Source organism: Nuphar pumila, chromosome 15 (genome assembly GCF_984573655.1).
Source record: "Nuphar pumila chromosome 15, dmNupPumi1.hap1.1, whole genome shotgun sequence".
NCBI classification, from domain to species: Eukaryota; Viridiplantae; Streptophyta; class Magnoliopsida; order Nymphaeales; family Nymphaeaceae; genus Nuphar; species Nuphar pumila.
In genome coordinates, this window is record NC_143263.1 from 33,551,039 (window position 1) to 33,563,178 (window position 12,140).

Genomic DNA, 12,140 nt, shown 5'->3' on the forward strand with positions numbered 1-12,140 from the left:
ATTAGATAATAATAAATTAATAAAAATAAAAGAATAGTGTAATGTACTTTCTAAGATATCTCGTCGAGAGTACGAGACTCTTAGAGATTCGATTTTGGGGGACCACGAAAATACAAAAACTCCGTGTGCATTATTGATTTATCCCTGAACCCGATATTGAGGTTCCTTCTCTTGGCTACAGTTTCAGGAAGAGTCTGCCAGTTTACCTGGGGGTGACGTGTAAACACAACTGTTGTTTTGGTATACTAAGAAAAGTGGCATTTGTGGATGGGTGGTCCCTGATGTCCCCAACATTAGATGAGTGGTCTAATGTTCCAAAGGTTGTTTCAGTCGAGGGCTAAGTTTAGAACTCAGTAATAAAATACAATTTGTGTGCTAAGCTACCCTTAGAACCTAACTTGACCTCAGAGATTTTACCCGTTTGGTATATCTGCGGGCAACAGTAATTAAAAAGAGAAACTTAAATTATGAATATTTAATAGGGACATGCATATGAAAAAAAAATTAATAAGAGGTAATAATTTACTCATGCATTGCACTGAAGTCATGTATAATTCTGCTATGCATTAGATCATGTATGTTTACTTGTTCCCTTAACTGTTAAATGTTAGTGAATGCTTAATGTTGTTCTCTAATGCATGTTAAATTATTGTATTACTTAAATTGTGATCCTTGTTATTTATTAAATGTTTCCTAATGCTTAATAATTGTCTCTAATGCATGAATGCTTAATCGAATTACGAATTTGTTATAATCGCATACCTCTAAAATATTGCATGACTTCTTATATGTATTCTTTATGCTTATTTATTTCATTAGAAAGATTTGTACGTAAAATTTCTAAGATTTTTGACACCCTAATTATGTGGCTTTTTGCTGCCGCAAAGGATTAGTGAAGCAACTTGCTTCTGAGAGAGCTATGAGTGCTATACGTTTGCTAGACAACTTCACAAAGGGACAACGTGACTCAGCTTTTTTTTTACTTTCCCTTTTCATTCAATTGTTTATGCACTCTGAATTTCTTTATGCAATTGTCTCGAGACCTATCATTAATTATTCAATAAAAGTTTGGTTTGGTATAGATGATAAATATAAAATCCCTTGTGGCTGGTTGGGTTATCCAATGGTGAGTGGAACTGTAAAGGCCCCAGGTCTCTGAGAATGTTTCTGCAATTGATTTTAAAAAAAAATATTTTTTTTTATATATTTTCATAGGGTATGAGTTGGGGTCGTTACACATTCTACAGTTGAATCCCAGTGTTTAGAATTCTTCTCTGAGGCTTCATATCATCTTTGTAAAGTAATTGAAGTTGTTACTTTAGATATCAAGAGATCCCTTGAGTTCATGTTCATTTGACCATGATCTGGGGTTTAGTTGTGATTTAGATACCAATGGTTCCAAGCAATGTACCACAATCTCAAACTGCGCAGAGCAGGATCAAAGCACTTCTAGAGAATAGTTCGGAAGACCAAAGTTCTTGCAAGTAGATGACTCCCTGTGTTAGCTACTTGACACAAGTCATTCTTTCTTACCTTTTAGATGTTCCTTTTGGGTTTGTTTTCACTGGTTAAGTGGCATGCTGATAGCTTGCTCTGATAACAAGGATAGAGCATATGAAGAGTTTAACATTGCATTATCCTTCTTTATCAATGTAACAGATGTGGTTAATCCCTCTCGCATTGTCCCACTGTCTCACTGTAGGGTTGTTGGATATCTGTATGAAATAAATTTGATAAAAATTGAGGATTTATTGAGTAAAAGTGGTGAAATGATTGCTAATGGTATGTACAGGGACTATGCGGGGGCACTTTCTCCTCTTGTGCTCTATAGTAAAGATATTTACTGTGACATCTTGTTTGGTGATTATAATGAACAAAATGGGCGGCCATCAGTTGAATTATCTGCCTTAGACTTTCTAATCTCATCATATGAAAAGGAAAAGTGCTAAAGACAAATGATTACTTGAACTGTCATTGGCGTAAACTGCAAATACTTACTACTACTGCTGAGATGACAAAATTGCTTTTGCCAAATGATGGCCATCACAAGAAGCCAATTACAAATTCATGTTATACTGTGGAATTGGAAAAGAAAAGTAAATATTGGAAAGGCATGGTTGCTGAGGAAGTGAGGGAAATATCCCGATGTGTATCATGCTTAGGAGATTCAATTGATGAAAATGGAAAATTTGTGAGTGTTTCCTGCATCATTTCAGTAAATTTATTTTTTTTGTTGTCATACAACATTATGTTATTATTGTAATGAAATATGCGAAAGCACGAAACAATAGCCATTAAGGGCTTACAAGATCACAATCATACAAGTGCACATGCACAAGTCCACTATGAGACAATACAAAAGTCAATAAGGCAAAAAAGAGATACACAAGAATATAAAAAATATCAGCTTTTATTGATCAAATGCTTAACGCAAGCATAGAAAAAACAAGTGGGCTTTAACCCCTATTTATACACAATAGCACACATAAACGGGAGGCCATTGGGAGCTCCAAAGAGTTGTTGGAGCTCCCAACGGTCATAAATATGCTTGTTGGGCAGCTCCAATGACTCTTTGGTCCAATGACCAAAAAGCCCCTAGTCTTTGGTTAAAAGACAAAACAAATAATAAAAAGTAAAAAAATAAAAAAGGGTTGTCCCTAGTGGATAGAGTTTATTACAAGGAGAAAAGATCAAAATACCCCTGACTCAAAAAAAAATTATAGACATATATTTATATATATTATTTTAACATCTCCCCTCAAACTTACGGTGAAAACACCAAAAGTTTGTTGAGTAAAAACAAAGAACATGGAGCAACAAGAGCTTTAGTAGGAAATCTAAAGTGACAAAAGGCAACTCAATATTTCCTTTTAGAAATTCATCATGAACATAATGACAGTCTATCTCGATGTACTTGGTGTGCTCATGAAAGGTGTAGCTACTGGCAATGTAAATTGCATTTTTATTATCACAACACATCTTTGAAGGTTTGAAGATGTCGACACCCATATCTCTGAGAAGATTTTTTAACCATACAAGTTGCATAGTTGTCATTGCCATAGCTCTGAATTCGGCTTCAGTAGAGGACAATGAGACATTTATTTGCTTCTTGCATCTTCAGGCCATCAATGAATCTCTTAAAAAAACATAAAAACCAGTAGTTGAGATTCTATTAATGGAATTTCCTCCTCAATCAGTATGAATATAAGCAAGTAAATCTAAAGACGAGGATGAGGATAAGGATAGAAAGAACCCTTTAGTTATGGTATTCTTGATATATTCAACAATTCTTAGTATAACACTCATGTGCACAGTTGTTGGAGCATGTTGAAAGTGATTGGCAGAGTGAACTGCATATGTTATATTTGGTTTAGTGAGAGACAAATAAGTGATAAACCCAATTAGCTCTCTGTAAGGTGTGGGATCTTCAAGAAGAGTCTCATCTTCAACTCTTAATTTAACATTCACCAATTTAGGAGTTTTTACTTTCTTATCATCTAAAATTTTAGATTTAGCACATATATCTGCAACAAGATTTATTTGAAAAAGGATGTACCCTCTAGGGGAATATGCAACTTCAATTCCTAAAAACTTTCTTAAGAATCTTAAGTTAGACATATCCAAATTTTCTTTTGAAATATTTTTAACATGACTAACTACATGTTTGTCATTTTCTGTTATTATCATATCATCTACGTAAAGTAGAAGGATAACAATGTTGATACCTGTACTCTTGACAAAAAAAAGCAATGCCAGTATAGTAGGAATGAAAACTCAAATTAATCATAATAATATTGAATCTATCATACCAGGCCTTAGAAGCCTGTTTAAGATCATACAAAGCCTTTAAAAGTTTATTTTTTTTTCAATATCAAATCTCGACAGAGGATCCATATAAATTTCTTCATTTAGTTCTTCATTAAGAAAAATATTTTTAACATCTAATTGATATATATGTTATTTTTTAGTTGAGTCAACAACAATTAGAGTCCTAACACTAGCCATTCAAGCTATGGGTGTAAAGGTTTTTTCATAGTTAATTTCATACTCTTGAAAGTATCCTTTAGCTACTAACCTAGCTTTATATCTTTCTAGAGCTCCATCACTTTTGATTTTAACCTTAAACCCATCTACATCTAATGATTTTCTTGTTTAAAGGTAATGTAACTATTTTTCAAGTTTTTGCTTTCGTAAGGGCAACTAGTTTTATGTTCATAGCTTCAATCCAACGAGGAACATTGTTAGCTTCATGATAATGTGAAGGCTTATGGTGTGAATGTAATGCTATTAGGCAAGTCCTATAATTAGGGGATAATGTCTTCTAAGAGACAAACCTATTTGGTGGAATGAACACTCTGCTAGATCTTTTAAGTAAAGTTTGTTCTATAGGCTCACTATATTGAGAAAAATTTTCTAAGGCACTAGAAGGATTATTTTGCTCATGCTGGGTGTAAACTTGAATATTCTTAGGAGAACTATTAATGGTGTCATCACTACTCGGTGATGTCTCAATATTAGGGTATTGATGGTTGTTATCATCTATAATTTCATGATGATTCAAAGAATTATAACGAGTATGTAAATCTTCTCTTGGAGAAAGATAATATAAAAACATATAGTCTATTTTCTCTTTCTTATCATTATCTTCAAAACCATTTTCATCCTCTAAGAATGTCTCTTTAAAAACATAAAATTTATTATTTTTGGAATCAAAGCATCTATATTCTTTTTTGGTTTTCATCATATCCAATGAACACACATTCAATTGCTTTTGGAGATAACTTATCTCTTTTTGTGTAATAGCACAAAACATTTACAACACAAAACTAGTAGACGATTGAAATCGGGTGTCATTTTGAGAAGCTTTTCATAAGGAGAAACATTTTTCAAGATGGATGATGACATTCTATTTATCAAATAAGTGAAAGTTAAAACGGTTTTGGCCTAAAAATCTTGGGAATATTTTTTGAAATAAATAGAGTTCTAGCAGTTTTTATTATATGCGTATGTTTTCTTTTCTCTAGTCTATTTTGTTGCGGGGTTTTAGGGCACAATTTTTTATGGCAAATCTCATTTTGCTTTAAATAGTTTTGAAATTCATTTGATGTGTATTCTCCATCTGAATTTGATCTAAGAGTAGATATATTGCTTTGAAAATAGTTTCTAACTTTCATGTGAAATTCTGAAAAGAAAGAAAAGTCTTCTGATTTAAAATTAAGAAAGTAAACTTACACATATCTAGTAAAGTAATCAACAAAAGTAACGTAATATGAGTAACCACCTTTAGATATGATCGAAGAAGGGCCTCATACATCCGAGTGCACCAATTCAAAAGGTCTTGTGGAAACAAACATTCTATTTGGAAATGAGATAAATTTCATTTTTCCAAAGATATAATCCTTGCAAATCATAGCTTTTTTATTGTAGAATTTCTCTTAAAAAATAAAAAGATACATTTTAGAATAACTTGGATGTCCAAGTCTTTTATGCCAAGTTTCAATTCTCTTATCTTGGAGATAATTACAAAAAGATTTTAAAGGGAGTGACAGTGAGTCCATAAAGTAAAAATCTTCCTTCCTATGGCCTTGCCCAATTTGCTTCTCTGACCGGAGATCCTGCACAAAGCAACCTTTAGATGAAAAAGATATTTCACATCCATGGTTGGCAATTTGAGATATTGAAAAAATGTTTAAATTTAGTTTGTGAACGACTCTAACTTTTGGAACAAAAATTTTTTGAACATTTTTAGAATCCAAAGTTTTTATACTTTCAATTTTCAAAATGGTTTCATTGGCGGTAGAAACACAAGACAAGTTTATATCAAATAAGGCATTCTCATGAGAGGTTATATAATAATATGCTCTCAAATCTAGACGAATACATAACAGGTGAAGATGAGGAGGCAATGGTGGCACCCGATGTAGATGAGGTTGCTTAGATTGCTTTAAGAATTTGTTGAAGTACCATGGATATTTGGCCAAGTGTGTCTTTAAGGTCACCTTCACTTTTGTCTTCTTTTCCTTCCTTCTTGAGAGTAGATTCTTCAACAGAAGCAACCTTATACTTGAAGGATCTATTTAACTTAGGACAAGCAGGTTTAATGTGACCCGACTCATTACAATGATGACAAATAATCAATTTTCTTCTACCACTATAGTTATTATTAGGAGAAGATTTAACTTGCTCAAATTCAAGATGAAGCCCATACAAGAATTGAAAAAATCTCTTTTGTTTCATTTGTTTTTGCCTAAGTTTCACATCTTTAATGGCAACCCACTTAGGCTCTAAAAGTGCTAGTTCATTCCATAGGGGATTTAAAGCACTATAAAAATCTTGGATACTTAAGTCTCCCTTGCTTATTAGTTTTAACTTTTTCTTGCAAGATCTTTTTGGGTATACATACCCTTCATAAAAAACCAAGCTTCATTGGCTTTTCAAAATTTAGCAATGTTTGCACATACCTTAAACTCAACATTGTTCATGAACCATACAAGAATTTTTGCATGGTTGCTCTCCCAATCTTTTACTTACGATGATCCTCAAAGGCCTTGGCCCCCCAAAGCTTCTATCTTTTGAGATTGTTTTTCATGGGGAATGCCCACATCATGTAGTTTTTTCCATTGAGCTTGAATGAGAGATCGATTTTGATCTCCATTATATAAGAAAAAGAGGAAGAGAAAGATAGTGGAATGGAGGGGAGAGCACGGTCCCTTAGGAAACTTTGTCACAAACATGATTACTTGATGACAACTATCGAAAAATCCAAGAGCACTGTAATGCCCATCAAATTTTTAGCGATTTTTGTTGAAATATAAATATCTAAGGTAATAATATTTTTGGAAACCTATTTTATGATTTTTTAATACATGGTTGTGACCACATCAAAATTTTGAAAAGGACGCAAGTGATTTTGTCAAAATCAGAGACCATAAACTCGCAAAACATGATCGACAACATCAAGGGAAAAATCATAATTTTGAAGGTCAATTTTACGAGTTTTGAATACTTGGTTGCATTTGTATCAAAAATCTAAGAACAACGGTTTAATTTCATTGGAATCAGAATTAAAACACATTTAAAACATGCTTGGTAAGTTCTGAGGGTAAAATAGTTATTTTATAAATGTCGCTAGAGGGTCATACTCGTTCACCCACCTATTGACTAAGTTCAGTCAACCCTGATTTAATGTGTATACAAGATATATATACACATAGGCAACCAACCCAGTTCAGTTGGCTGGATTGGTTGGGCCTTGAAACCAGGGTTGGATCATAATTGATCCAACCCAAAGCCTATTTAAGCTAGAACATAGGGCACCCATTGTTTTTCTCTCATGGTTTTGGCCAACTTTAACAAGTGTTAAATAGATTTAACACTTGTTAAATAAGGGCCATCCATGTGGATGAGTTGGTGTTGCCATTTGACAACACCAAGGCATCCCTTCTCCCTTATAAATAGGGCTCAAGCCCTCCCCATCCCTCCCTCCCCCCCCCCCCCCCCGCCCCTGAACACAACCTCACTTCTCTCCCTTTATTCTTCCCCTCTACTTCTCCCCTTCCATCTTCTTCTTCATGTACTTCTCCCCCCTTTCCCACCATAAGGGTGGTGGTGTGCTGTCTATCTCCTTTATTCCATCCCTTTTACCACCTAATCCAGCCACCTTACTTCAACTGTATCACCCAACTACCATCTCCCTTCGGTATGCCCTACTTAGACCAAGCTCACCAAACCCAGTCTTGTTTTGACCCAACCATATTCTCTTGACTAGCCACTCGGTTCTATCCCAAAAACCTAACCTGGTCCACCTATTGGTCAAACCGGTTCTCTCTCTCTTTCTCTCTCTCTGTAATATCAAGAAATTTTACACTTAGTCATTTTACGATTTTGTTAAAATTTTTGCTAAGTATAGATGAAAAATTGTTTGAACATCGATATTAAACCAATGCTTTTGAGTCTGGGCTTGGTCCAGGTCTCATCAACTAGCTCTAAACAAGCCACTTAAAATGTAGGAAAGAGTTTTATTTTTTACCTTTAAATGCAAGCGAAATTCATATTATTTTTAAGCAAAATTCAGAATTTTATATTCATGTTATATATCGTTCGATGCATCTCGGAATGTCGAGCGCAACAATATGTTATTTTTTCGAATTCAAGTTCTGGTTGGCCCAAAAATCACATTTTTTTTAAAAAAAAAGTGGCACTTTGTCGATTCAGATCCGGATTTGGATGGAACTGGATCCAATGAATTTAATCCAAATTAATATGGATCTGAACTCTATTTAAGACTCATATTAATCTGGATTTGGTCCAATCCAAAATCCATTTAGATTTTTGGAGATGGATTCGGATCTTGGATCCAGATCCAAATCTATGCCCAACAATTTTATAGATTTAAATTCATTTAAAAGTTTTAAATTGGAGTTAATTAAAGTTAGGAAGTCTCCATAGTTAATTAGGCTATTTTTGGAAACTTCTAGATAATTATTAATTATTTAATACTAATTAAATAATTAAATATTTTTAATTAATTCCAAATTTTATTTTTAGGGTTGTTTTGGACTTTTTAAAGAAGTCTTTGTACATGCCTAAAAGTGACTTATGTAAGTTTTGGAAAAGGCTTTTGAAAAAATTGGAAACTTTGAAAAAGTTGAAACATGAGAGTTGGAAAATTTTAGAAAGAGTTGTGAGAGAATCCTCCAAGGAGGAAACTCTCCTTCTCCAGCCCATCTAGAGAGGGCTGGAGAAGGGGGGGGGGCATCACCTCCCTCTTGGCTTACTTAAACAATAAAAAAAAAAGAAAGAAAAGAGAAAGGAGGAAAGAAAGGAAGAGGAGAGAGAAGGAGAGGAAGGAGGAAGAAGAGGGGGAGAAGAAGACATCATCTCCAAAACCACCCATGTTCTTCACATCAACCCATATTTGTTTTTTATTTACGAAAAGGTATGGGTCTTCTCTCTTGAATCGAGTGAGATATTGAATATAGATGAGTTTTTCATGCATGATTTTGATGGAAATCCATGGGAAAAAAATAAATCAAGATATTTACTCTAACATGGGCTTTATACTCCTCTTTTTTTTTTTGGAATTTATTTTGGAGATAATACCTATATTCGTGTTAGTAATTGAGAATCCCTAAATTGGGACAGATTTGCCATGTTAGAGACATGCACAAATCTGGCCCAGATTTAATGCATACAAGATCTTGGAATCTGGATGCAATGATGCACATATGCATAATTTTTTTTAATGAATTGGGTAGCACGTGCATATATAATTGAAAAATCTGCATGAGCATCGTTAATCCCTTATGGATCTATACAAATCTGAGCATGCTTATTGTATTGAGTGAGATTATGCATATGAATGTATACTGAAAATATGATTCTGTCCATGCATACATAGCTGATTGTAAGTATGCACATTCATGCACTCGTGAGATGTGAAACCTTGTATTTAGCACTTCTAAATGAAAGTTCACAAGGTATGACGGTATACATAGAGTGATGAATCTGAATAGGCATGCACGCGTGTCATACAAATCTTTGTTTCTGTTGATCTGGCATATGTGAATGCTAAACTTGTTTTTCTATACAATTAAGTTATTTTATCACACTTTTGACTATCAGTCTAGCCGAGTTATGCTTGGCTGGGAAAGATCGGTCTCTACTTAGCCCAGCCAGTCGATTGGGCAAAAAGGGGCTGGTCTAGCAACACATGGTAGGTGCTGACAGACTATACTAGGCCCAGCTGATAGGCTCGGCAGGTGTGTCAAAAAAATTTGTCTTTTGATTTTTGTACTCTGGGTTGACTGGCAGCCCAGTCGAGTGGCACTCGGTTGGCTGTCAGGCCTTGGCAGGGAACCCACAGGCTGGTTTGGGCCTGTGTGGTGACTGCCAGGCCTAGTCGACTGAGTCGGTTGGGCAGAAGTCGAGCCTCAGCTAACTAGGTCAGCTAGGTGCTAGAAAAAAAAAATCCAACCGATCTACTGTTGGCTGGGCTAGGTGCTTTAAAAAAAAAACCTGTTTGAGTTTTAGCCAACTTAGTTGGTTGGACTGAACTGAGATAGTTTAGTCCCAACCAATTGAGTTTGGTTGGGTTAGTTCATGTTCAGCTGGACACAAACCCAGCTAGGTCGACTAGGCCATGTTAAAAAAAATGAATATAATATTCAATCATGTATGCAAACTTCCAGATTTGGTTCAGCGTATGTAATTTGGTTTCAATACATGCTAAGAATGGAACTTTTCACATGATTTTGCTGGTTATGATATGCATACACAATATGTTATTTCAAGTTTGTTTCTAGTGCATGTGCATATATAAAATAAATGTGTGCAGCTATGTAATTAAATATCCATATTGGTTATTTGCACTCGACTTGTTTATGTATGCAAAAGAATGACATTTCATAGGTTGACACTTGGTATAGCATGCTAAATTTCATTAATATTGCATGTTGCTTTCACAAGCATGGGCATACATGAAGTGGATGTGACATTGCGTGAACCTGCTTGCTTAAATATTCACATGTGTTTTGTGAAGTGAATTATGAATGAAAACATGCATTTGATATGAACATGTGAATTAAATGAAGGCATACTTGCGATATTACTAATGTGAATTCATGCGCATGCATATGAGTATTATTGTTTCATGAACATGTTAAATTGACATATATGAATGTGCATTTGGAAGTATGTTGACATCATTGCATATATTGAATGTTGTTATAATTTTTGCATATGATGCATCGATGATCAAAATGGGTCATCGTAGGCCTGGTGAGCCTTGAGCTTGGATTGCTCCTTCTTAATTCATTTTAATGCATCGCAAAAGTCACATTTATATTGTTTTAATGTATTATATTATTTTATATTTTTTTGCGGGTTGTGGTCCCATGATGGATCTCACATAGGGTATGCGAGCATGTGTATTGATTTTTGTATGCTGAATTGCAAATTAATGAATTAGCCACTAAAAATAAGATAAAGAAAAAGAACAGTGTAATATACGTTCTGAGATATCCCGTCATTAGAATGGGACTCTTAGAGTTTTGATTTTGGAAAGACCACGAGGATACAAAAACTCTGTGTGCATTATTGTTACCCCTGAACTCGATATTGAGGTTATTTATCCTGACTACAGTTTTAGGGAGAGTTCGCCACTTTACCTAGGGGTGTTGTGTAAACACAATTGTTGTTTTGGTATACCAAGAAAGTGACACTATTGGATGTAGAGGTCCTTAGTGTCCTGACATTAGATATAACGACCCCAACTCATATCCAAGAAAAAATGTAGATTTTTTTCTTTTAAATCATTGAAAAAATCTTCCTATAGACTCAGAGCCTTTACAGTTCCAACACTTAGAAACTCAATAAACCACAAGTGATCTTATACCCATCATCCAAACCCTAGCAGACCACTTTATTAATTGAGAAATAATATAGTCAATAACACAAACGCAGAATCATTAAAGTGCATAAAAATTAAATGAAAAGAAAAGAGACACATTGTCCAAAGAGTCTGTCAAGCAGTTATGTAGTCTCCTCGCAGCTCCTCTCATGAGCAAGTCGCTTCACTGGGCATTAGAGGCTGCAAAAAACAAAAAAGTAGATGTCTCAGAAATTCAAAGAATTTTGTATACGAATATCTCTAATAAAATAAATAAGCATAAAAAATACAGATAAGATTCATGCAATAATTTAGAGGAATGCAATTATGGCAAATTCATAATTTAAGTAATCATTTAAGCAACATAAAGCAATCATTATCAATAGGAAGCATCAATTAAGCAATAAAAATGTTTAACATGCATTAGAGAATAAGTAAATATGCATAATCTAATGAATAGTAGGAATATGCATGATTTCTATGCACCTACATAAATAAATTATTATCTTTTATTAGAGTATTCTTTTCATATGCATGTCCCTATTAGATGCACACAATTTAAGTTTCTCTTTTTATTATTGTTGCCCGCGGATACTTCAAACGGGTAAAATCTTCAAAGTCAAGTTAGTTCCCAGGGTAGCTTAGCACACAATTGATATTTTATTATTGGGTTCCAAACTTATCCCTCGACCGAATCAACCTTCAGAATATTAGACCTCCACATCTAATGTCGGAACACTAAATACCTTTA

General features: G+C 34.3%; 1 protein-coding gene across 1 annotated transcript in view; it reads right to left on the reverse strand.

Annotated features, from left to right (window-relative positions):
- Positions 1 to 11,510: 11,510 nt before the first annotated feature.
- The window catches only part of LOC149815069 (uncharacterized), a 77,754-nt gene continuing 77,124 nt past the window's right edge, over positions 11,511 to 12,140 (reverse strand). The window contains exon 10 of the mRNA XM_089988923.1: positions 11,511 to 11,590. Within this exon, the coding sequence (XP_089845049.1) occupies positions 11,558 to 11,590 (33 nt within the window). The 3' untranslated portion in view covers positions 11,511 to 11,557. The remainder of the gene's footprint in view (positions 11,591 to 12,140) is intronic.